General features: G+C 43.6%; 1 protein-coding gene across 4 annotated transcripts in view; it reads left to right on the top strand.

Moving 5' to 3' along the window:
* Positions 1-27570, top strand: part of NBEAL2 (neurobeachin like 2) — a 1179347-nt gene that overhangs the window by 898490 nt on the left and 253287 nt on the right. For all 4 annotated transcript variants that reach the window (XM_069645798.1, XM_069645800.1, XM_069645799.1 and 1 more), the window contains 7 exons: positions 747-873; positions 2797-2954; positions 3997-4130; positions 10668-10775; positions 11597-11692; positions 13047-13171; positions 14836-14976. In XM_069645798.1, coding sequence (XP_069501899.1) covers positions 747-873; positions 2797-2954; positions 3997-4130; positions 10668-10775; positions 11597-11692; positions 13047-13171; positions 14836-14976 — 889 coding nt within the window. The remainder of the gene's footprint in view (positions 1-746; positions 874-2796; positions 2955-3996; positions 4131-10667; positions 10776-11596; positions 11693-13046; positions 13172-14835; positions 14977-27570) is intronic.

Raw genomic sequence — 27570 nt, 5'->3', positions numbered from 1 at the left:
GAAGGGGGGAAGAGTGTGGGGTATTCTTGCAGTTCAGCTACATTTATAGCTCCTTTAAAAGTGTCCCTACAGAACTACCAAGGCTAGGCCCACCTGTCCAGTAATGGTTGGATCTAGCATGTAGTAATATGCTAATAGAAATGTAGACTAATTCGCCAAGTGCCTTTCGTAGTCTTTAATACACTTCATAATTGAGCAGCCTTGTCATACAATCATTCCAGTCACTAGCTTCTCAGTGGCCTGCACAGTCTGTATTTACACCTCACTTGTCTCCCTAACTCGTTGGACATTGCTCTCACTTCTTGTAAGCTCTGTGGCATTATAATCTTTAAAAGTCACATTTACTCATGGTACCTCCCTCCTTGCAACACAGCATCGCTCACTGAGTTTACCAGCCCGATTGAAGCAGTCTCACCCCCTAAATTATTCTGGTCTCAATGACCGTATCACACTGAATTATCTGCCTAAATCATTAAACAGCACATGTTTGTTTGCTGCTTCAGTGTATTGTCTGCAATGAAGCTCCACTCTCAATGGACTATGGATGCTGTAGGCACATGTTTCATATTTGTATTTGTAATTAGTTGAGGACACTCTACTTTGCTGCTAATTCAGTGCTTTAAGGCTGCACATGTTTTAAAGCTGGATGAAGGGGATGGGTATTGGGGCTACACAAGTGGTAGCACTTGCCTAGCTGCCAAGACGGAATAGTATTTCATGCAGTCACAATAAGTCTTTCCCCACAGGTGCTGACCACTTGGCTAACCTCGCAGAGTCGCTCCCATTGGCTGTAGCCAAAGAGGCAAAGGTCAGTGAGATGGAGGACGATCAACTGGGAGACGAGGATTTAAAGTTTCTGGACAACCTGAACCAGTAAGCCATTCTGTTCGCCATACTCCTAATGCCACTTTAAACAAGCATTGGCAATGTCAACAGTTTTGCCTACTGTATAGGTATGAGAGGCATTTTCAGGCTCTGCCATAATGGTATTTCCTGGCCATAAGATGGCAACAGCTGGCAAATGGTGCGATAACCTGGGCATATGATAGCGGTGCCCAACAAATGCCGATCTAATACCTATACACAAGCAAAACGGTTGGCTTTGTCAGTGCTTGTTTTCAACACAACCTCAATACAAAGAACATATATAAATCAAATGGCTGAAGGAGCATTTGGTTAAGACATTTGTATTACACCAGTAACCCATCTACAACTGCAATTAAGTCATTAGCTCTCAGCAGAGTGCTTAGAAATAACACTAACCAGCCAAAATCTAACATTACTGCTTAATGGAGCTGCCCCAATGAGATCCCAGAAGGATGTGTTTTGGATGGGGGTAGGGAGGGCAGGCAGCAGTTGAGTATATCCATGGGGATTGGAAAGCTCATGGCCAGTCAAGGGGTGTAAAAAAAAAAAAAAAAACACCCACAAGTAATTTGTCCTGCCCCACATCCCATATCGCTCCTAGCTGTACTCCAAAGCAATAGTTTGAGCTTATTGGGGGTGTGTAAGTGCTACCTAAATAGTCAAAACTAAAAAGTAGCTGTTTACAAAATTAAATGGGATGTTCTTTCTTTTGAACAGTTGTCTTCGCTGCATATACAACACAGTCCTCCAAACATGGTTTTCATTGCTGAAGACTTGCTATAAGTTACTGTTCTATTCTATTTGGTTATTTATTGTAAATGTTCCTTCTCCATTTCTTTTTTTACTCCTCTATATGTATGCACTGGCTGGCAAGACCTGGACAATAAACCATCTTTTCTGATTGCTTTCCACATTCTTGGTTGCAGTGGAAAGTAACCTGTATTGTTCTGGAAACATCTTTCTGATTTATTTAGACTTGCAGGATGAGGCAGAGAAAGTGTTTTGTTGGCTCTACCAGCTACCTTAGTGTACTCAGGTTTTGCTTATTAGTTGAAACTAATCCCAAATGTTTAGGTAGCAAGTGAACTGGGCCACTAGGAGCTACATTGACTTGCCCAAGATCCCTCAGTGTGGCCATGCGGTGATGCGGATCAGCCACTTTTTCTCCAACTCTGGTGAGGTGCCAGCCATTTAATGTCCGGATATGTCAAGGTGGTTTGGACGAATTTGGAAATGACTGAAGGTGTACTAATCCACAAACTCTCACAGCTGGCTTACATGATGAACCTTGTCGGAAAACACCATATACAATGTACATAACACCCAGAACTGAATGCTCTCATTCAGGTCCCCAATTTGCACCACATCCCTAATTCTGGGCACTGTCCAGTTGGCCTTTGCACTTCCAATCTTAATTTCCATTGTAATTCACATCCTTCCTTCTCCTCTTTTGAATATGTAAACGCCTGAATACAATTTATCGGAAATCTGTAAATAAGACACATGTATGAGCTGTTTTGTGCTTGAACAAATAGTTTTCTCATTGGTTGCCTATTCTGCTATATACTCCGGCCCTAGGTATTTGCCATATTAAGAGTGAGAGACTGGTACAAATTAAGTATTCTTACAATTAATACAATTATTATTGTCTTAACCAGAATTGTTTAATGTGAATGAATGATGTTAGAAATGTGTGCTTTGTCACTCTGCTCACATAAGTTGGTCAGTGGATTATAGAATGTGGGTATTTAGGGAACTTCTGCAGTTCTTTATAGATTTTTCTGGATTGGGGGCACATTTGCATCTTCAGGTTGTCCCCATTTCCTGGAGTGCTAAATTTCATTCCTTGGAAGGCGTACATCATGCTTGGTAAGAATGGTTTCGCTGTCCGATGTCACAAGGCCCATACATTCCTCTCTTCTTCTCAAGACACGAACCCAAAGAGCAAAGTCAGAAAGAGAAACTTGTGATATCAGAGGACTGCGAGCTGATCACCATTGTGGCCGTGATACCCGGGCGGCTGGAGGTCACCACTCAGCATGTGTACTTCTACGACTGCAGCATTGAAAAAGAGGAGACTGAGGAAGGTAATTCTGGCATTGCCTGTGGTTCAGGGCTGTTTATTGAAGTTTTTTCCACAAATGCATGTTAATGACAACTGGATTGTCACTTTCATGATTGTCCCAAGTAGTTTGATTTCACATGTTTGTCCAGATAGAAGATGGCTCATACTGCACTGCAGACCTACCTTATCTTCCATTTGTCAATTTAATCACTGCTTCTACTTTATTGTAAAGTGGAAAGCCATGCCATGATTACTCGAATGTGGCAGATGGACAAATTGGGTGCAACCAAGCAGAGTTGGGATAAGTGGCGTTTTGGGAATTTCTAGGAGAAAAAATAGAGACCAGATATCTTTCAGGGAAAGGCCAAACATCCTTAATTGGAAGGGCAGTTGAAGAAAATAGCTATGTGCTCTGAAAGGAATACGTCCTGTGCAAGAGGCTATCTGGGAAACTCTCTTCCTGACTCTGCTAAACCAGGCCCATTACATTTACCAGGGTTTTCTTTTTAGGGAGGCGGGGGGAATAGAGACAAATGTGACACTGTCATTAATCTTGCAGGCACATGCGCATAGGAGCTATTTAGTAGAACTGTAAATTACAACATTTCTATTTCTCGGTTTCTCTTCCTCCAATGGCAAAGATGGAACTTTCAGCCAAAAAAAGCATTTGGTACACTAACATTCTTTTTTCTTTTTCATTCTACTCGTTTGTCTTGATATGTTATTTAGAAGATGTTTTACTATTTTCCTACTCCATCAGTAGAGATGCCACTTAATAATGTTCCAATTACATGGTGTGCCTTGTATGCCAGGGGTAGTCTTTAACTCAAGTCACTCACCTGTGGTTTTCACCCAGTTCAGAGATCCTCTGTTGATTGTTAATACACATATATCCCACTGGCTGTGTGTTACAGTACTGACTGGGCCTCAATACAATGATTGCTCCATCACTCCTTTCCCTAATCGAGGTGCCACTTCAGTCCAGCTGAACAAAAGACATTGGGGGTCAACACAATGCAAGAAATACTGATGGATTATATGTTTTTCTCTCATCCACAATCCAGGAATTGGTTATGATTTCAAGAGGCCTCTGTCCCAACTGCGAGAAGTCCACCTTCGCAGGTATAACCTCAGGAGATCGGCTCTGGAGTTCTTTTTCATTGACCAAGCCAACTACTTTGTCAACTTCAAGAAAATGGTTTGTATGCCTCCTCTTGATAGGTTAGACCTTAGTGTATCCATATGTAGCCTGAGCCACGTGTAATTCAGGATTATTTACATCTGGCCTGTGCCTCCTTCTGGTGAGGCTGGTCCATAGTCTGCCATGTGCCAGGGCAACATGGTTCGCAAAATACAAACAGAATGATCCAGAAAGGTTCTCATGTCAAAGGTATTGCTGATACATTGTGCTGGTTAGGTAGATTAATAGGTACACAAACCTACTGCAGATTTCAGTAAAATGTAATTGTAATGTAATTGGTTATTTATAACGCGCTTAATACCCCAAGGTTTCTAAGCGCAGACCCGGGAATCGAACCAGTGTTGCACCATGTCTTGCTTCCAAGGCGAGCGTGTTGCCCCTGAGCTATCCTTCCATGGCTTCTGTGTGCTAATTGTGTACCATTGAGTTGGGTTGTAGAAGAGCTGTTTCTTTTAATGTGTTCGTAAGCATCCTGCAAGTTACAGGTTTGCGTCTCAATGTGAAAAAATCAACCATTCGAATGGATGGTGTCCTCCCACGTATTCCTCATCTTATGATATTTATCTCTCCAGCTTCAGCTGCTTTGGAATCTTTTTTTCGACAGGGGACGCTGGGTGCCGTCTCATCGAGTCAATATCCCTCGAGGGCCTCCGTTCCACGGTTGACGTCATCATTAGTATAAGTAGCGCACGCAGCGCCCGTTGGCTTCATTTCCATTTTTCTGAGCTAACTCTTTGAGAGAATTACGGCACGCTCCAGTTCTTCAGTGAAAATAGTAATTTTCTTTTTGAAAAATGTCTTCTTCGTCGACACCATCAACGCCCAAGTCGCGCTTCAAGAAGTGCCAACACTGCGGGTCCAACATGTCGATCACTGACCTCCACTGTGTATGTCTGTGGTGCCAGGGTTCTGGGCACCGTACCTTCGACTTTGGCTCCTGTCAGGCGATGACTGAGAAGGCTCTCAGGGAGCGTAAAAGTAAATTGGCGGTGGGGAGGTTGTCTTCGGAGTCACCTTCGAAGAGTTAAAAAAAGACAGATGAGTCAAGGGATTCTTCTCGATGCAAAAAATCCAAACGGTCTCGATCGAGAAGTCGATCACATCATTCTTCGTCTTCTTCAAAGAAGTCTAAGAAACGGCGTCATTGGTCACCTTCGACCTCCAGTGATTCCTTGACGGAGGTAATCAGGTGTCCTACGAAATCAGATTCGCCTGCAAAATGGGACGCATTTCTTAGTGAGATGCTTTGAATCTTCGAGAATGCGGCCTCGACCCCCTCGAAGGACAAGCAGAAAAGCCATACCCCAGTCACTCCGTATACGGACGACAAAGGGAATTCGAAGACAAACTCTTCGAAACCGAGCTTTAAGCCGGTTTTTCGTCGAGTAAGTTCTCGATCTGACACAAAATCGAGGGCTTCGACGAGTCAGGACATTCTTGCCCCGTACAGATGGCAGGAAGGCCTTCAGCGCTAGTCTGATTGCCCTGAGCTCCAAAAGGTTGATATGTAGTTGGACTCTGATGGAGACCAATGACTGCTGATTGTCAGAACGTTGGTGTGGGCTCTGCACCCCATGAGTGAATCGTCCGTCACTACTATTATCTCCGGCCATTGCTGCCAAAAAGATTCTCCCTTGAGAATGTTGTCTTTGCAAGCCCACCACAGGAGGTCCTGAGAGACTCTGCTTGGAACTTGCAGGTGGTCTGACATTCTGCCTGAGAACTGGGACCACTGAGTTCTGAGAGCCCATTGAAGGGATCTCATTCTCAGGCGAGCCTCTGGCACCAGGAAACTGCAGGATGCCATGAGACTGAGCAACCTCATAGAATCGAAGGCCGGAAGATGCTGGACACTCTGGAATTTGGTAACCATCTTCAGAATGTGTTGAGCTCTCACCTCGGGTGGCAGGGCTTTCCCCGAAGAAGTATCTAGGACTGCCCCAATTAATTGGTGTCTTTGGGATGGTATCAAGTGAGACTTCTTGTAATTGAGGGAGAAGTCCAGTTTGTGGAGAGAGTGACAGGTTATGCAGAGATGTTTCCGGGCCTGTTCGGGTGAACAACCCCTGATCAGCCAATCACCTAGTAGGGGGAGACGTGACTCCCCCCTCTCCTGAGACTCGCTGCCACCACCGCCATCAACTTGGTGAAAACCCTTGGGCGGAGGTCAGCCCGAATGGCAGAACTCGAAACTGATCCTGAGAAACGCCAACCGCAAACCTCAGGTACTTTCTGTGCTTGAGATGGATAGGCACATGAAAGGTAAGCATCCTGAAGGTCCAATGATACCATCCAGTCTTGGAGTTGAAGAGCCTGAAGGATCTGAGAAAGGGTAACCATCTTGAACTTGTCCTTCCTGAGGAACTTGTTCAAGCTAAGATGGGCCTCAATCCTCTGTCCTTTATGGGAATCAGAAAGTATGGGGAATACCAGACCTTGTTCCTTTCCGCTACAGGTACATGTTCTATTGGACCTTTCTCTAGCAGGGTCAAGGTTTCCTGCACAAGGAGCGGATCTTGAATTTTGAAAGAGTTGTTCCCCAGTGGATGATCCTGAGGCCTTTTTTTAAAAGGAAGGCAGTAACCTTGGGCCACAGTTTCCAGTGCCCAAACATCTGAAGTAATGCCCCGCCATTCGTTCAGATGCTGAGTAAGTCTGCCTCCCACCAGGGTCTTGTGTGTCAAGGCCTCAGAGTGGTTTAGAGGCGGCTGAAGCAGCGGCTGAGGGTAAGGCTGCAGCTGCTTGGGCTGATTTAGCACCTCTCCCTTGTCCACCAGGAGGGAATCTTCCCTGACCCCTTTGACCGGCTTGTCCACTTCCTCTTCCACATTGAGAGTAGAATCAAAAGGACCTACCCTCCAGGAAGATGAGTCTGAATTGGGTTGTTGAGGCTGTCTAATGGCGGTGCTAAGGGATTTAGCTGCCGCCTTTGATGTCTGCAGCTTTTCCAAACCCTCATCCGCCTTGCTGCCGAACAGCCTCGAGGCGTCAAAGGGCATGTTGATTAGTCTAGCTTGCACTTCTGGTGCAAACCCCAACTTCCTCAACCACGCACATCTGCGTAACACTGTGATAGCCGCCATGGATCTGCTGATGCTGTCTGCAGTACCCAAACCTGACTGGAGACAATCACCCATGGCATCCTTACCATCCTTGCTAGTTGCCAGGAAGTCGTCTCTTTCCTTTCCTTCCGTGATGTGGTTAGCCGCCATAGCAACACAGTCCCACAGTGTAAACGTAAATCTTGATAATGTGCAAGTGACGTTTGAAGACTTCAATACCATACTACCAGCGGTGAAAACCTTTCTCGCCCAGGTATCCACTCTCTTGTCATGCCTGTCAGGAGTGATGGATGGGTAAACTGACTACTTGGTAGATGTAGCAGCCTGAACCACCAAGCATTCTGGTGTGGGATGCTTAGTGAGATACTCAGGGTTACTGCTGGATGGTCTATACTTCCTCGCAAAGTTTTTATTTATTGCAGCCGCAGTTTCTGTTGTCTCCAAACTTGAAGAGACCTTTTTCTGTAATGCCATGTGAAAGGGCAAAATTGGGTCTTTCTGAGGTCCCTGGTCCAAGATGTCTGTCATGTCATCCTGCTCAAAAGGAGGAGTAGGCCTACTCCAACCTGAAAATTCAATAACCTTTCCCATAAGCTTTCTGTATGAATCAGCATGCTCAGTCCGGTCTGGTTTGCCAAACTCCAACTCTGGCGAGGTATCCAACCCACTGGCTGACTGTATTATCTGGCTTATCATATAAAACTCTTAGCCGAGACTCATCAGATATTAGTTCTTCTGGCACATTAAGGGTCCCGAACTTTAATGCAAAAGGTGGTGTATTGTCATCAGAAGGAGGATCCTCATATATGGCTGACAAAGACTTAAAATAGTTCTTTTTAGGTAAAGGTTTGAAAACCTTTTCCTGCACAACTACTGCCTTCGACAATGTCGAAGTAGTAGTCATAGCTGCCGACAACAGCTTCAAAATCAGTGCTGATTTAGTGTGCGTCGATGGCTTTGACGCCGAATGGATTTGTCGAAGTTGTCGACATCTTGTGCTTCTTTGACGGAACCCTAAATGGGCTAGGTTCCTGATAATGACAGACAACACAGTGGCCATGTACTACCTCAACAAGAGAGGAGGTGTAGAGTCACTACGACTGTGCAGAGAGGCAATGCAGCTCTGGTTCTGGGCAATACAAGAAGGAATCGCTCTACCGACAGTTCACCTAGCCGGACAGCAGAACACAGCGGCAGACGCTCTGGGCAGGCAGAACACAGTCTCCCATGAGTGGGAACTAGCTCAGGAAGTCCTTCAAGAGATCTTCGCCCTTTGGGGAACCCCTCAAGTGGATCCGTTCGCAACCAGTGTCAACCGGAAGTGCAAACTGTACTGCTCCAGGGAATTTCCTCCAAGAGGAGCTCTAGGGGACGCGTTTGTGGTGGACTGGGTTACCTCCAGTCCCCGTCATTCCTCACGTGATCAGGAGGTTGAGAAAGTTCAGGAAAACCATGATCCTGATTGCTCCGGATTGTGCCAGGAGGACGTGGTACCCGGACCTGTCCATCTGCTCTCCAATACGTCTAACACAAAGAGAGGATCTTCTCTCGCAAGAGGAAGATCGGGTTCCCCATCCAGAGGTCAAGACACTCAGCCTTCACGCATGGTTTCTGAAAGGCTGCGATACAAGGATTGGGACCTCTAAGATGACGTAATGGAGATTTCCCTTTCGGCCAGAAGGCCAGCAACAAAATCTGTGTACCGTTGCAGCTGGAATAAGCTCAGAAACTGGGGTAGGGATAAGAATGTGGATCCCTTTCTATGTGATACACCTATGATACTTTCCTTTTTGATACATTTGGCTAATCTGGGGCTCCAGATTGGAACAATTAAAGGTTACCTAGCGGCGCTTTCCATTTTCAAGCGCTCTTCAGAGGAGGATTCATAATTTAAGAGCCCTCTTATTGTTCAACTCTTGAAAGGCCTACTAATGTATATCCTCCAGTCCCATTCATTGTCCCTGTATGGGATCTGAATCTAGTGTTAAAGTTTTTAACATGCATTCCCTTTGAGCCTTTAACTCATGCCCTTTAATGCTCTTGACATTAAAATCCGTTTTGCTTATTGCAATAACGTCAGCCCGCAGGGTAAGCCAGTTGCAGGCCCTTTCCCACAAACCTCGACATACAGTATCCCATGAAGACAAGGTAATTGTCAAGGTAAAGCCTTCCTTTTTTACCAAAGGTAGTCTCTGACTTCCACTTGTCACAAAACATTACTTTACCAACTTTATATCCACCTCCTCATCCAGGTAAGGAGGAGGAGACATTGCATAGACTGGACCCAAAAAGGGCTCTCAGTTTTTATATATCCAGAATGGCTAAATTTCACCAAGATGTCCAATTATTCATTGGCTACACTGGCCCCAAATTGGGTCTTGCGGTTACTAAACAAACCATATCCAGATGGATCATCCTGGCTTGTTGGCGAATGCTGCAGATTATCGGGCAAGGACCAGCCGGAAGGCCTAAGGGGACATTCCACAAGGGGCATGGCAACCTTTGCTGCTCTTCAATGAGGTGTCCCAATCAATGGTATTTGTTCAGCAGCCACTCTGCCGTCTATCCATACCTTTGTAAGACATTACTGTCTGGATTCATCTTCCAGTCAGGGAGGACAATTTGCAAAAGCGGTCCTTCAATCAGTCCATGATTAGATCTAAATTGATTTCGTACTCCAACCACCAAATTATTACTGCTTTTGGAGGGTATCATAAAATAAGGAATACGTGCAAGACACAATCCATTCGAAGAAAAAGTCATTACCCCTGGTAACGTTCTTTCAATTGGATTTTCCTCGCACGTATTCCTCATCGCTCCTCCTAGCCTACCCCGCCGTACAATTTACATGTTATTGCACTTTATGCTTTCTGTGAGTTTACGTTCCATTGTAAGCCTGGTAATTCCTCTTCAGGAGGGGGAAAAACAGAACTGAAGCCAACGGGCGCTGCATGCGCTACTTATACTGATGATGTCGACTGTCGAACGGTGGCCCTCGAGGGACATCGACGAGATGAGACAGCACACAGTGCCCCCCTGTCGATAAAAATACATTCTGATGCAGCTGAAGCTGGATAGATTAATATCATAAGATAAGGAATACGTGGCAGAAATATCCAATCGAAAGAACGTTACCAGGGGTAAGTAACTTGTTCTTCACCCTACCCAACCTATGTTTGCAAAATGCAGTTTTGGGAGTCCATGTTAATCACTCCACTCAAATGAAGATTGAATATCTAAAACAAATTCTAATCTTATAATTTGTGTGGATTTTATGGAGATTCTGACAGGAAATGTGTCATCCATTCCAGGTTAACAGGAGCTCTTTGAGCTTAAGAAGACATGGAAAACTGTTTTTATATTGAAAACTATACTGAATATAAGCTATAGGCAGTTCATTATGCGGTCCACTGCTTCACGCAACATTGCAGCTACTAAAACAATCTTTGTAATCTGTTTGGGGTCTCTGCAGGTTAGAAATAAAGTTTACTCTCGGATCCTTGGTCTTCAGCCACAGAACCAATTTTATTTAGGGAGCCGGTCTCCCCAGGAGCTGCTGATGGCATCTGGTCTTACTCAGGTACTTCTTTCTTTCTTTCTTTCTGTAAAAATCACTAGAAAGAGAAAGTTCAAAGAGATTCCACTGAGCTTTCAATACCTTCAATTATACAAACATACGCATGTTTGCAAATATATGAACAATAAATGCATGTTAATATTGCACAGACCTTTTTGTGTTGAAAGGGTACGTGGTATTGAGCCAGATTGTGCCCTGGAAATGATGTATCCATTCAAACATGCATCTCTAAATGATGAGATTGGGGGTCCTTCTCCGGCCCTATTGATGAGCCATAGACCCAAATGCAATAATTCTTTCTCTCTTAAAATATATGTAGCCTTAGAATAACCATGGCTGCATCATAGTAAAATGAAATACACAGAGCTATTGGTGTTTTCCATAATTGTTAACAAGGTTTCAACAAGCAAATGTATTTCTTGGTAGCCTACCACTGACTAAAACCTGTGAAGAAACTACAAAGTAATTGCCCTCACCAGTATTATAGTTAATTTCAGATGTCTGCACGCCTAGAATGCGGACCTGTCAACGATCTGGATGAGGTGTCCCGATGTAGATCAAGGGCTGGAAGCCCTCTTCAGACCAGGAAACTAATCTGGACGGCATGGTTTATAGCACAATTAAGGGTATGGCAATGTTTAAGGCTGTGATGAATAATTCCCATTTAGTGTATCAGTTCACTAATTGTCAATCCGAGGAGTCCCAGTGGTTATTTGCCAGGATCATCTAGGCTGACAAGTATGGTCCTTTATCAGAAAGTGGGAGGTACACATTGTTTTGTTCAACAGCACTCACTTCACTCTTCATGGTCTTCTTTCTCCTAGAAATGGGTCTGGAGGGAAATCTCCAACTTCGAGTATCTGATGCAGCTGAACACAATTGCAGGCAGGACCTACAATGACCTCTCCCAGTACCCAGTGGTAAGATGACCCTATGGAATAAGAACTTAGAAAAACGTTGCTGCCCTGTATGTTTGCTTCTGTTTTATATTAGTCTTAGCAGTCTTCAAACTGTATCAGAAAGCAGTGATGGGAACAGTGGCAAATATGTTCAGCCTTGTAATGGACTGTCAAGTAAGTGTGAGCGTTTCAGTCAGCTGTCCAGACTGCACTGGCCGTTTGGGTAACGAAATTCTGCTAATGACCAGCGCTGCTTACAGGCAGATTCTCATGGAGAAGAATCGGTCACATATGAGACATACCTAACATTTGACAGACTCTGTTCCAGCCCAGCCAGCCTTTTAGAGGTGCAACCTTGTGGAAAGTCCCTAGGTTTCCTCTAAAGGATGGTGTGTCTGCCTGTTCAATTGACCTGGTATCACCTGAAACCACTTACACGCTGCTGGGGGTGAACTAGAGGCACAGTGACTGAAGGTTTGTAGTTCTCTGACTTCCTTGTAGCATTCGACACAAGGGGAGATGAGGATAAATGAAGACAGAATTGGAGAAAGCTAGCATTTGGGCAAGCCCACTATATCTCTGAACTGGAGAGTAAAAACACAAGCTGCCTTAGAGCATGCCCAACCAAAAGAGAACGGCGAGCCAGAGTTTTAGTTCCTTTAAGATTTCCTCAACACTTAAAAAGGAGGGATGTGAATTGCAGCACCCTTGAAACTCGCTAGTGTGATAAACTGAAAAGGGGTTGACGTGTATGTGACTCCCAATGCTGGAGCACTGCGGTTGCTCATTGTTCAGCTTCTTCAGTGAAGCTAAACTGCTTTTTGGTGCAGAAAAGCAGACACTACTCTCTTGCATGCAGGACGTGGTTAATTCACAATGTGGGGAGCTTAAAACGCCCTTTTCCGCCAAAGAATTACCCCAAAATATTTTTGGCGAGCCATCCTCCCAGGATCTGCCTCTTTTTCAAAATGTATACATGTTTTCTAACGCCAATTGATCTGCTTACTCTCGAGCAATAATGTCCTAGCTATTGGGGATCAGGTCACATTACTGCTTTCCATTTCTTTTAAATTCTTGCACCAGGATGTATGTTGTCGCTGAATGGGTTTGTCCGGATTGGTTGGTTTCAGACCCAAACATTAGCATTGCATTCCATGAAGCTTTACAAATGGTGTAAATTCAACTTTTCAAAGGTTTGGCTTTGCAAAGATGTATTGGGACTGGGCAACATGCAAAGTAGGTTGACTATGCGCTTTGAATTTAAAGGATCTTCTGGACGAATGTCAATCTAAGAAGCCCTAAATATTACCTTGAGTTATTGTGTCAGGTGTAAGTAGAACTGTACTGAACAGCCTATTTCCTTCCTCCACTTTAGTTTCCTTGGATATTGCGGGACTATGTCTCGGAAACATTGGACCTGAATAACCCTGAAGTGTTTCGAGATCTGTCTAAGCCAATTGGAGTAGTGAACGAGCGACATGCGAAGGAAGTGAGGGAAAAGTGAGTTATGCCTATGTTATGCCTATTGTGTTTCTTGTTAGTCTTTTTTTATATGAGGCACACATTGTTTTCAGGGCTAGTTTTTAATCTAAAGATTAATGTAAGTGCCTCAACCTGCTAATTGCCAAATGGGTTTAAGCCGTTTATTTTGTTTTGGTTTTATGTTGCTTGATGCTTTGTGTGTAGATTCAAATTATAAGAGCCTGACATTTATTTTTTAAAAACTTTGGGGTGCCAAATTTGTGGCTTTAATCCTGCAATTCTGCCATAGTATGGGGGACCAGTAACAGCCACCATGCAGTATTTCGGTAGAGAGCAGGGGTGAGCATCAGCCAGGATGTGCCTCACTTTTCCCTCAACTTTCCTCCTCTATTGATTATATTCTAGAAGCATCGGCAAGGTCTTCAAACAGCAGTTGGGTATATTCCTTTGCTAGAAAGCAGGCAAGTCACATTTCTGCTGTGTGCATATAACACAGTCCAGAGAAGACCACAGAGAGCAGTTGATTTTACTTGGCAATCCAGTTGAACTACTCTGCATGGTTAGGGCATTAATGAATAAAATAAAATAATTTGAAAAAATGACACGGTCTATATACCTCTTTAAAGCAAGTCACAGAGCTAGCTGCACAAAAAATGGGGATGATGAAAGCCGTCTGACACTTGGGCATCAGATGTACTTCATCTAAAATGAAGGGCCCACCTCGAAAGTCCGCAATGGCGCAGTATTATGAAGGAGATGGCTGTATTCATCCGATCGCCGCTTTGCCAAATTGTAGCTTAAGCCTGTCTTGATGGCAAACAAAGTAGAATATTATTGGGTGTGCGGCTGAGCTTTGGTTTTTATGCACAGTTTTCGTTTTGGTCCCTGGTTGAAAGAATATGTCAAGTGCCATCGTATACGGTACATTATTGGAACCTCAGGAGCATGAATTTATTTAAAACGAAGACCTTATGCACATGTGCCTGTTGGTGTTTCAGGTTAGAAATAGGGCACAGGCTGATCAGCTCTTTCCTTAAATCTTTGCTAGCGGATGTCCTTAATATTTGAGCACATAAGTGTTCCTTTGGCTTGATTATATACAGAAATCCCTGAATGGAGTATGCCTGCTCTTTTTATTTTCTACCCCACTGATTCAATACCATCTGTTGCCAAATAACTGCATTATGAATTATTCTTTTTATCCCATATGTGCAAAAAGGGAGATGTGTGAAACTGTAAACTCGCAGCAGTAATTTATTTTGTATATTGTGCATTGAATGATTCAAGAAGCTGATGTCAGTTAAAGTATGCTTAAGGGGGCATGCACTCATTTCTTAAGCAAGTTGTATGGATAGGAACATTAAAGGACTGACTATGAATCTACATGAAGATTAGTTAGGCCTCCATGTTCAGTCCTCAAGAACCAAATCCACATGTTATCCATATTTTAGGCTTATCGACACAAAGTACATTTGGATAGAGTGAATGTAAATGGTAGTTAATGGTAGTCCTTGCTAATTGTGAAAACCTGATGTGTTTGAGGCTCGGGCTTGGTTACCCAAAGGCTTAGTACATTTTCTTCCCAATCAGTAAATGAATGGATATATGTATTAGCATATGTTGCTTCTCACTGTTACAGTTGTATGCTATTTCAATTGCAAACCACCTATCTGTTTTCCCAGATATGAGAGTTTCGAGGACCCTTCGGGCACAGTTGATAAATTCCACTACGGCACCCACTATTCGAATGCTGCAGGCGTGATGCACTATATGATCAGGACTGAGCCTTTCACCACCCTCCACATACAGCTCCAAAGCGGCAGGTAAACGGGTCGGAGAGAATGAGGCAGACTGATTTTGAGGACACTGCATCAGAGGTCAGCACCCTGATGTTTTTGACTCCCAGGATCCCTTACGATTGACTATGCTGGCTAGGGCTGATGGGAGTTTTAGTACACAACATATGGAGAGCCAAAGGCTGCAGACCCTGATTCGGCAACCTCAATGTGACCACCATAACACTTGTCAGTTTAAATGTAGTCATCGCGGTTCTGGCACTAGCCAACATCAACTTGGCCAGTTCTATTGTAGTGCTTGTCAACACCAACATAGCCACTGTAAATAGTGATAAATATATCAAATGTACTTTTTGGTTCTTGTGAAAAAGCTCATCTGTCCCCTATTCATCACTCTGTATGCCATAGTTGTCTGGATTTAGCTTTGACTGTCACTTTCACCCAACTTTATTCTCCTCCGCCCTCTGTTTCAAAGTAATTCCAAACTTGCACATCCTACTGCCTTTCCCCTGTCCATTGCCACGTGGTCACACACAGGCACCTACTCATCCCTGCCAAGACTGAAAGAAAAACGTACTTAATAGTCACATGGCCCTAGCATTGCCCTCCCATGTTCTCCTTATTCCCAGACTTGATATTCCCCCCCCCCACACTCACAATAACAGTGTAGACTTTAGGAGAGTTCTTTAAATGGCCTAGTGTCGGCCTTTATCTCTCCTAGCGAACCACTACTGACAATTCCCTCAATCCCCCTTTGTACCCGATCTATCACCTCCCTTGTTGGCTTTAAAAAAGTATGTGTTCTGGACAGTCATTCATGGATCTCATTACAACCCTCATGGACCTCCTCAGACCCCTATCACATGCTAAACTTCATGCTTGGTTCCAGCTTTGCGAATGAAAAAACACCCATCAATCTGAATGACACTACCCCATCTCCTGCACGCCCTCATACTCATACCAGCAATGTGAATTGAAAAACACCATCCAAACAATCTGTATAATGACACTATCACATCTTATGCAAACCCCATACTCTTGCCAGCTTTGCAAATTGAACAGTCCCTCAATTCTATGTCTGTGTTTTTTATAGTCACGTGGGGCAAGTTTACAATTTCCCAGAAACTCGGTTCATGCCTGCCCTGGAGTAGATTTTGGGAAGTTAACCTATTATGGTGAACAGGAAAGGCACTGAAGGATAGCCAAACCCAATCAATGTAGTGTGGAGGACGAAGACACTGTATTGACATTCTGATTGAATGTTTATTAAATGATTAGAAAAAGGCCTAACTTTCCCTATTGCTATGCGGATTTTGCCTGCCTATTTAAATAACTAAGGTGTTTGTCTGTCTTCGGGAAGTCAAAACACTAAAAAGGTCTGCTGTCCAAAAATACCACTATTTTAACTGTCAAGAGAATGTCTCCTGTCTTCGGATTGTCTTTCTATCAAGGTTTCTATCAAGGTATTCTCCTTGGCTTCAAACTTCTTACTAGTGGGTTAATTTCAAATAATCTCTTGCCACTCTTGTTATCAGTTCTTGTAATTCTTTTTACAAGCTCTGTGTGGTTTATCTCCTCTGTATGGGTTGCTTTCCACAAGCCGCTTTTGTCTCTCTTATCTTTCCCTATACAATGAAGTACCTTCTGTACTTTGGTAGCACAGGTTTCCTTAGCTGCAATATGCTTACCTGGGAGTTGTGATACCCCTCTGTTGGGGTGTTTTTTTGTCTTATCTTGACTCTCAGGGATCTCCCTATCCTTAACTTCATAGGATTCTCCTTCTGGTTTATAGTCTGTTTCTTAGCATATATAGTATTCTCCCCACTTCCAGGGTATAGGTATCTCAGTCTTTCTGACCTCTTTTCCAACCTTTATCGTTAATCTCTCTTTCTTGTTATTAAAGTTCCACTTCTTCGGCTTCAATGTTACTTTCTCGTCAGTTATACTGAGACAAGTTTCATCTATTCCATAATGATCCCCTTTCGACCACCTGGCCTTCGATAGGGTGGAGAAATGTCTCTGGGGCCTCTTTTTACTCCTTTCAGATCCTCATGTGTTACATTATTAGGATGATTGGCTGGTGAGTGTTTTGTTGTGTTCTGTAATTGTGTGCTCATTTATTTATTTCCTGTCAGTGTTGTTGGTTGGGCCTTAACTCTGGCCAATCAGAGTGTTGGAACTTTCCCAAGCCAAGATGTCGGTCTTGACCCTGCTAGCTGTTTGGTCAGGGGAAGGTTCTTCATCAGCTGTAAAACATGATCAACTGCCTTTTATTGTCAACTGCCCAGCTGTAAAGGTCAGACTCTTAGAGCTCCAGTACAACGGGCCTTTGTTCAGTAAGAAGATAGCTGAGGAAGAATATTCAGGAGGTATTTATCAGGACAGGAAAGCAGGAAATAACAAGAAGTGGGGCAACAGAAATCCTGAAGAAAAAGCAAAGTTATTTGCTAGCTACTTGTTTATTCAAAAGTGAGACTTGTGCATATTCTGGGTTAGAATGGAAAGATAAAACATTTAGAATTCCTTTGTAAACCTTTCCTTAAAGTGGCTGCAGTTTTATTTTTACTTTAACTTGCATGTGTCAATTTCCCCAGCATGACGCTCGAGTGCGGGAGTAACCGTTAGTTGCTTCTGAACGGTCACCTTAGAGGAAAGGCCCTAGTGGAGACACCTTCCCTGTAGCGTTTCCAAGGATACCAGGAAGCATCAGGGCTTCTCTCAGTGCAAAGTTCTTCCTTGGCTGCAGTGTGTACGCACAACCTTTTTTCGCTGACACAGGAAGAGCGGTTTCATATCGGGAGACAGCTATGTTTATGCGTGGACAGCTTCGTGACTATTGAGTGTTTAATAGGCAAAATAAAATTATATATATACACACGCATCGCAGTGACTAACTCAGGAAGCAAGAGATTATGTTTTGACTTTAACTACTGCACGGGAAGCGCAGTTACAAGTATATTCAGCAAGTACGCTTTGGGAGAGCTGATTTTTTAAGTTAAAGTACTAGCTAAGCCTACTGGAGGAATGCAGACTGTTTAACTCTAGTTTTCAAGAAAGTTGTTTTCCAGAGAAGGTTCTCAAGACTGGTATAACTTAAAGTTTTGAATAGTTTATTCTGTGCATTCATTGAAAGGATTAAAGAGCAGTGATCAAAGTGAGCGGGAATGGCCGGGAATGTGTGTTCCACTACTTAAAATTTTTCTGTTTACCATTCCTCTACTTTTTACGACCATATTCACCATACTCTATCGAATATTTGTCCATATGTCCCTGTGCAAGTGTAAAGTTGTAATAGGAGCCTTAGTTACAAGTCACTTAGACCATTACAATGCCCCATCTGCAACACCTTGTCGCATGTTGCACTATGCTTTCGCCTACCCTCTCCTCTACCAAGACCACAGTTCCACTACTTTTTTGGTACACTTCTACCACTGTTCAAGAGATATTTAAAAAAAGAAAAGAACACTGCAAGGTTAAACATATCATCTAGGCACAAGCAGAGAGGTATTCGAGGACAAAGAGTTTTGGGGTTGATGTATGGGAGAAGGGAGGGTAGAGTGAGATTGTTGGAGCTAACCATGCATCCTCTCTTTTCTTTCTCCCTCCAGTAAATTATTTTGTGAGTAGAAGACTGGAATCTGTTTGATCATTTTATCCACCTCCCATTTCCTTCAGGGGTGTTCCATGTTCAGCTGTTTCTTAGTGTAGGTGAGTGTGCCACGCTCTTGTGGGTCTGCAGGGTTTGGCAGCTTCTGCAGACAGTCCGCTGGTCTTGCCTGACAGGGTTTGCTCTGTTGCCTCTTTTCTCTGTCTCGGTCTTCTCCGGCACTCTCTCTTCGTGTTTACTCTCTTGTGAGCTGGAAATGCTGCGGGTATCCAGACGGTTTACTGCTTTTGCAGCACACTGCTTTTGGCGTTGTTCTGTGGGCACTCTGGCCTCCACAAAGTCGGTATGGTCACTCCACCACCGTCGGTTTCATCGATTTCTCCTTGTTGGTGGATCCAGCGCGTGCATTCATTTGCTCTGTCTCTGAAAGCAGTTTCAAAGCTCGTGGCTCCGCAGCTCTTTGGTACTCCTCCCCTCTCAGGTGCTACGCGCCAAGGGGGCCCTCCCTTGCATGTGCATGTGTATGTGTCTCTCTCCCACCAGCGACTCCTCTTTAACCAGTTGCCTTGTCCCAGGTAAATGGGAATTTATGTTTAAAGGGACAGATCATCTTTCTGGCTGACAATAGTATATTTTGGTTTTCTAGTCACCCAAGTCTCTGCATTGTATACTGTTATGTGCACTTGACATTCCCATGTATGCAACCATTGGGATGTGACTTACGGGGTTCCTGACAAGATTGCAAGTCCTTGTCCCCAAAGGGGGAGTCTCTCCCAGTGAGGTCCCACTTGCCTTCACCCCCAGTGAGGGTGTTGCAGAGCAGGCTCACCTCCCTAGCCTCATAGTGGGGGGCATTTTTCCCCCTTGGGGCGAAGGGACAAATTTGATTTGTCACAGCAGGCAGCAGATCCTTAGTCTTAGAGTTAGGAGGGGTTTTGAGTGGTCTGCGCCTACAATGATTTCACACCAATAATTCCAGTTAGAAAGGGAGGTACACAAATCTAAAATTATTAGGCCTTTAAAATACACCACAAGCAACGAAACCCCTCATCAAAGATTGCCACACACTTACTATAAAATACATATATGCATTCATCCGTAGAAGAATATAGAAATAGCATATGATTGAAAACCAGTGTATGGCAGGTAAGTAGTCTGATACACAAAATACAGTAGGAGCATTTTAGAGCAACACTAAAACGATTCCCTAACACTTAGTAACTCCAGCCATAAGTTGGTTTGGGGCCTTGTGCCCTAAAATCATCAGTTCCAAAGTTCTACTTTTCATGAAGGTTTACTATTTGTTCGGACAGTGGCTGCGAGCCAGTTCCAAACAGATAAGGAAAGTTCAGCTAAGTAACTCTCTCAATCCCACTACTTTAGTAGAAGCCTAGAAAGGAATCCTTGACTAGATCACCACCAATCTAAGTCAGGAAAGAGAGAGAGGGACAAGATTTAACGCCCATATAACCATATGGAGGACAGGGTGAGAATAAAACAGGTATGTTAACTTACCCCCAAAGTCTGATTTCTCCAGAGACCACTTCAGAGGACACAATCTTTTGTCCTTGGTCTGGTCAAGGGAGGCCCAGGGGTCGTGTGTGCTGGGGTCAATTTCACACACTGGCTTTAGTTTCCATCAGTTGGAGAGCTTGAATCGGTTCCTAGTGATTGCATCGACAGTCAAAGCATTGACAAACCATACCATTGACAACAAAGCATCTAAAAAAAACAAAAAACATTGAATGCATTTTTCTTTAAAAAAATATTTTTATGGGGGGGGTCTCCCCAAACCCCCCTTTTTTAATGGTTTCAAAAACATTTTTACTAAACTAAACCCTTTACCATTGAAAAAAAATGCATTTGATGGGTTTTTTTTCAATGTTTTTTTCAATGGTATGGTTTGTCGATGCTTTGTTTTAGATGCAATGAGCGGATACCTCCCAGGCACCTTCCAGCTGAACACCCAGGGAACGGAAAGATTAAGACTTCTGCAGAGCAGGCGCATCAGGACACCTCGGGGGAGTGAAGAAGACAGATTGCAATGGGAGTCACTGCAGTCAGAAGGCGACAAGCAATCTTCAATGGACCATTAAAGGAGCTGGTCATGCACGGCTTCTGTTGATGCAAAAAGGATGAAAAGGGCAGGGCCATGTGTCTTGTAGTACAAGCTGAAAATCCAGGTTCCAAGGTTGCCTTCAGAACAGCAACTGCTACAGTAAGGTAATCCACGATAGAGAGATGCCCAGTCGGTTGGCCCAGGGACACTTCTGAAGGCTCAGAGGCATGGATCCTCGAGCAGGGGTCGATACTGGTTGATCCTACTGATCGAAGCACCAATGAGTGTCTTGAGATTAGGCAGAGGAGCAGGGCTTCACTGGGACTTCACTAGAACTTCACTGGAGTTGGTGCTGGTCCGCTCCAGGAGTCATCCTCAGGGTGCACTTCTTTGTAGGGGTTTTGGTTCTAGTGGTGATCTGTCGAATGGCTGTACGAGTGCTCCTTTTATCCAACATCTAGACTGGAAGTTTGCCCAGGTCCACCAATGGTAAGGATCTGCAACATTCAAACTGTTGGTGGATATCCAATCATGGATAGCCACTGGCCACAACATCTGCAACAGACATTCGGGCACCTGGATGTGAATTATCCCAGCCCCCACATCCAGACTAACACAAACCACCATTTTGCTCAGGAAAGTAGCAGCCTTCTCCCCTAAAGGGCTTCCCATATAGGGTAATTCTGGACCCGATAGGGCAGAAAGAACAACATACGCAAAAGAAAGGTGGAAAAAGAAAGGGAAGTTTTTTGCTAGACACTCTTGGTAGACATTTGCACTAAATGCAAAGGTGCACAAGTATAAAGTTCAAAACACTGTAGAAACCATTCACTGCTACCAGCCCATCCTGGACACATTGTAAATGTAACCAAAAAGCCACTGCAGAAAATGTTATAAGGATACAAAGTTTCCTAACCTCACTACAGTTTAGGGTGATGTGTCGACTTAACAACATACAAGAAATCATTAAGGTAGACAGTCTGAGTACTAATATTCTTATGGACTGGTCAATGCCCCCATACAATTGAGCAAAACCACAAGGGAAGTAAAGCAGAAGGCTTTACTTGCCTCCAAAAAGTCTAAACAGTAGTCAAAGCAAAACAAAAAGTGTATTCCGTAGAAGTCTATGGGAGGAAAGCAACAAAAAGAAACTCTTCCCTAACGATGCCAATCGGTTATGAACTGCCCAAAGGGACAATTGAAACTGCCTTGAGAAGTGTGAACCTGTAGTCTGTTTCCTTTTGCCTTGTATTTTATGAAATAACTTTCAGGGCCACACATTTTAATTGGCTCACATTGTCAGCCTTTTCAATTAAATGTCTTGCAACACTTGTCTTTTTATTCTGTATGTATGCATCTGACTTACTTTCAAGTATTTCCACTTTAACTTTTCTTGTGGTCTCTCCTATCTTAATCATTCCGTATAGTTTTTCATTAAATAATCCCCAAACATACCAAGACACAAATGTTTTATGATGGAAGTCATTCTACATTATTCTACATTATTCGGGGTGCAGTGAAAACCTTATGAAGTTATTACCCAACTGGCATGAATTTGCAAATTGGATTTTTTTCATTTGAAATGGTCAAATAATAACATTTATATTGATGAGCTCTGCTTTTGAGATTTCCATTTTTCTGTTCATGAAAAAATTATGTCAAGCTTTAACCTATAACCTACGCAGAGACCTTTGAGAGGAACATTTGCGGTCACACCGGAAGTGAGAATGGCTAGAACAAATCAGGTGGCAGGTTGTTGCTTTGTTCTGGTCTCAAATTTATAGTGCCGTTGTTTTGAATTCTTTTCTTTACCTTTTGTTTTTCTTTGCTAATTTGTAGCATTTGAAAAAGGAATTGGATTCCTGAATCCTGTTGTGCGGTTATGTGATTCTACGGAGATAACATTTGTGTCAAAGTTGTGCACATGATGTGAATACATTATTGCCTAGAAGGACAAAGTTTCAAATGCCTTTTTTCTGGAAAAGTGGCAATTCTCTTATCGGTTTCAACGGTTTTCCCTCCAGGACGTGTTTGCCGAAACCTGGGTTCGCCGGTGCAGCCTTGGCATTGCAGGTCACTGCCCTGAACCCTTCTCTGATGCAGTGGACATCCCTCAACCCCATGAGGCTCACAGCCCCTATTTGCCCCACCCCTCTCTTAATGTGGGGGCATCCCTGCTTTGCTTCAGGGTCTCCGTAGCGACGCGTGAATTCACGCATGCGCTATTCCCAAGAGGCTTGCATTCAGAAAAAGCAACCTGTCAGGAATATTTCTTTGCCGAAAGTGGGCTGAACACTTTTATCAGTGAATAAAGAGGGTGATCATAGAATTGAGTGATTGCACAATTTGCATAGCGGTTTTGGTATCACACTTGCAATGTCTGGCACCTGACCGAATTTATGTGAGAGGGCTTACTCGTTATACACTAATTCCACAACTGAACTCCTTTACTAGTGAACGCCACTGTGAGGAGTCGGATAAAAATGTGCCATGTTTTTTGTTATCGACTTTTATTGAAAATAAAACTGGGATGAGAAAATGCCTCTCTGACCCTATTCTAAGAGGAATTTCCCTACCTAAACCCAACGATAAGGATCTGCTTGCATCAGAATGTCCAAATCAAATTGTTCTATGTCCAAAGTTCCATCTGACCCTCACACTATAAACTTAACACTAAAGTGAAGGTGAAATTTCTTTAACCAGGGATGTCTGGTAAAACGTGTTTGTAAAGAAAGAATAAATAACTCCAACACAAATGTTCTCCAAGAACAGTGTTCCTTGTTCGAGAGAGTGGTTTCCTTCCCCTGGATTCTACCTTGTTGTTTGAGTATTTCACAAATAACAGCTCTCTGGGCTTTGCTTGACCAACGGTCACTTTTACAAAAGAACCTGTTTGACTTTATAACTCCTTGATAGCACAATTCCTTGTCTAGTCCTAATATTGCCCCTTAGTACTCCTTAGGATATTGTACACTTCTAGTTATGGCCTGGTGTACACTCCTACCAGGGCTTTAGGCATTCTTACAAACTTGTGATTGCCTGGTATACTCTCCTGGCAGGGCCGCTTGCATTCTTACACACTTGTGATTGCCTGGTATACAATCCTGCCAGGGCTTCTTATTCTTGCACTCCTATAATTGCCTGGTATACTCTCCTGCCAGGACTTCTTGTTTCAAACACTTGTATTCATGGGCTTGTGCCCTTTTCCAGAATTGTATATCAACTGCGTTGGATAATGTATCTTCTTGAAATATTATCATACTCAGGTTTACCATGTGCTTGCATTGCACCCTTTCATATAGCCACAAGGTTTTTGTTTGTGTTCCTTTCCCTGTGAATATGTCCTTTCACTCTCTCTCTCTCATGTTGCATACAAAACCTTGCATTTGGTGTGCTCGCCGATATGCCCCTGTATCCTCAATGTCTTTGGGTGGACTCCGCGGCTCTGAATGACATTCCCCGATTCTCCCACGTTCAGCTGGTAACGGATATCTGCTTGCTTCCTTGTTGCGACTGCTTATGCTTTTTTTTCCATCTCTCGTGGCTTCCACAAGTCTGGTCTGCTTCCTTCTTGGCTCCAATAAGTGAAGTGCTGCCGTTGGTTTCCTGCAAATGCCCAGGAGTCCCTCACCAGCTCTTGGCATTCCCACCGCCTGTCCTGGCGCAGCAACAGCTTTGTGTTTCATCAGCGAGCCTCCTGGCTCCACCACGCCGGCTCCAGCCTTTCTCGATCTCGGTTCTCGTGGAGAGGTTCAGCTCTCTCCCGCCAGCAGCAGACATCAGACTCTGTGCCTCTTGAACTTCCCGGGCTCGGGTGCACGCGAGCGAACACTAGAGCGCTCGCTGGATTGCGTCCTCCTTCAATCTGCATTCTTTGATTGATCTTCGTCGTCCCAGTATTTTGTTGCAAATTGATTCGACAACTTGAATAAGTATTTTCAAAGGATTCACAAGGTAGACCAAAGGTGGAGAATTGGTATATAGGTTTGGACAAAGGTACCTATTCACTAGAGGAAAGTTAGTAGATGTATGACAGTAGACCTTGAGGGTATTCGACATGGGAAGGTTATCTTCAAGGGAAAATGAGGGATACCATGTCTCACCCGATGAAGTCATGGCATATCCCCGGCGGTTGTCTCCTCCCATGTGATCCTCCCTCATATAGCCTCCCCCAGGGTCTGGATCAGGTAGCGGCTGCCGTCCCCTGGCCATATGGGAGGAGGTTGCCGCCGGGAAATCAGTGATGACTGCACTGGGTTCATCACACCACCAACACCAATCTAGCCATCGCAATTTAAAATATTTATGGTAGCGTAACAGATATCAATTGGATCGTTTGGGCACATCGTCCTTGCTCTAAAATGTGTTCCATTTATCTCTTGTTTGGTCAATCAAATGCCAAACTAGATTTAGTCAATTTCTTGAATTATCTTTATTTTCAAAGCATTGTGAAAGACAAACTTGGAGAAGGACAGAGAGACCCCTGTTACAGCCAATGAGCCACCTCCTCCAACCCCCTCCAGGATTTATCCAGCTTTGATACCATCCTGTTCACATAGCTTTAAATGCAATTGAGTGGAACAGTACAATGATTTCATAGGTATGAACTGTCCCATCACTAGTACAATACACTACGTTGTGGGAGCACAACCGTTTCGGTGCTTCAATGTCAAAAGCTCAGCCTGAGTTAGATAAACATGCAGCTGTAGGCAACCCGAATCCAATTAATATTTAAAGCCTGTTCTTTCAATGGTAGTAGAGGAGGAAATGTATTGGTGCGCTTAAGATATTTGGGCAATGGAAGTACTTTTAAATGCCAATTGTTCTGGCATTTTCTTCACTTTGGCATCTCACATTCAACGTGCACTACCAAAGATGGGTTTGATTTCAGTTCACTTTGGCCCTTTGTCTTGATGACCAATTTCCCACTTATAATACCTTTGCAATATGATCGAAATTCATTTCATTTTAAATTTAAAAATGTTCCCTTATACTCTCCATGGTCAACATTGTACCCATCCTGTTTGTTTAAATGTGGACCTTATAATGTAGACAATAATTGGAAAGATAGTTGCCCAAGGCTTCATTTCCCCCCTTTGTTTCTTTGTGGCCATTAATATAATCATGAAAAAATCCTGTTCTCGGTCAGCAGTGTGGTGTCCACTGTGTCATGCAGATTCCAGAGATATAATATTTACAATACATTAACTCAATGGTAATGTGTAGCATGGTATGCCCACACTATTTTACTGTGGCTATTCCTAATCCATCGCTCCTACTAATAACTTGAATTCAACATATTTTGCATCAGTTTTTTTCCACACTTTACTGCATATCTTGTGCTGACAACGGAAAATAGTTGACCATAAGACTGTTGAAATCTTTAGGTTTTGAAAATATGCTTCTACATTGTTTCCTTACTTCTTGCTGATATAAAATGCATACTTCTCTTTGCAGTTATCATTTTTACAATTGAAATCTTCAAAAGACGTTCCTACCCAACTTCACAAAGGTCTTTGAATAAGCATTGGCTGAAGTCATATTTCTTATTGTTCATATCTTTACATGGAGTCAAATATGTCTCTGGACACTTCATTCATTAATGTTGCAGTTATTTATATACTGTCATGATGTCCCAAGACATACTACAAGTTTAACAGACAGTTCAAGGATTTTTGGGCCCCATTGTTGTTCCTCTCATCTGGAAAAGCACATCATCCAACCCATGCCTAGAGAGGTTGGATGATGTGGTTAGTGTATATCAATTATGCACCACTACTGCCTAGGAGCTGCCTTCTGCTCAAGATGACGACCTAACGGTAGGAAGCATTCTCGCTCTAAACTCCCTCAGGGACTTCCTAGACTGTCCCTACTCTAGCCAGTGGTTAGTAATTCTAAAGGTGTGTTGCGACTTGCCTTACAGACGCTCTGCCCCGGCTCTGTCTCATGTGTATCATGCCCATGTATTGCTTTCCCTCTCACTACCTGATGTTCTTGTCTCGCTACCCTTTCCAACTCCACCCACCTCTCACTCTTTCTACTCCCTGGATCTTCCTCCTGCGCCGCGCTGATGTTTCTCACTCCTTCAAAGCCTCGGCTTCAACCTTTGATGTTATTAATTTCTACTCAACACTACTACTCTCTCCTTCAAACTACTCCAGCCCACCTTCTACTCAACACCCTCTTTTCACTCACACAGTCACTTCACATTCACTGCCTACACTTCCTCTCCTAAACACACTTGCCCCCCATAACACACACTCACAACCCAGTACCACTTTCATTCAATAACCAATGCCTCACCTGCTCTAAAAACTGCCTCGACAGCACACTCCACCGTCCTTCCTCCTGCTGGTCTCTTGGTCTTCAACCTACCCAACCTAAATCTACCTTTCTTCCTGTAGCTTCTTTAAACCCCCTCCCCACTTCCTGATTGTCCCTTTGGCCGTGGCCAATATGGCCCTGTCTTCCCCACCCGAGTGGGATTGGCATTACAGAATGTTTTAAATGGTGAGTAAAGCCCCACCCACCCTACTGCTGTAATGGTGGCCCGTGCTGCTTGAAACAGTCATTCGTTCTACTCTACTTTTGTCACTGCACAACTCATCTGAAGAAGTGTGGCTTCTCTGCCATATCTACTCTATGTGGGCTTAGGGCCCTTTAAATTGTACTGCATGCTTGCTTAGATAGGCGTATTATTTATCTGGGGCTTGAATGCAAGTCTGGATATTCCACCTGAGCTGCGATAAAGAAAGAGCGCCACATGCACGTAGATACTCACTCCCACACACACATCCCAGAATACACACCACCTCGAGACACTGCCACAACAAGCCCCACATACCATCTACACTACTTCTCAAGAACCCATCTCTGCTCCACACACACCATTTTACATTGTTGGACTCCAACCAGAAGGATATGAGCTCTATTTTTGATTTATCCTCTTTTATCC

This window comes from Ambystoma mexicanum, chromosome 2p, assembly GCF_040938575.1.
Source record: "Ambystoma mexicanum isolate Mex_15411 chromosome 2p, UKY_AmexF1_1, whole genome shotgun sequence".
Classification (NCBI taxonomy): Eukaryota; Metazoa; Chordata; class Amphibia; order Caudata; family Ambystomatidae; genus Ambystoma; species Ambystoma mexicanum.
This window is presented reverse-complemented; position numbering and strand designations above follow the sequence as displayed.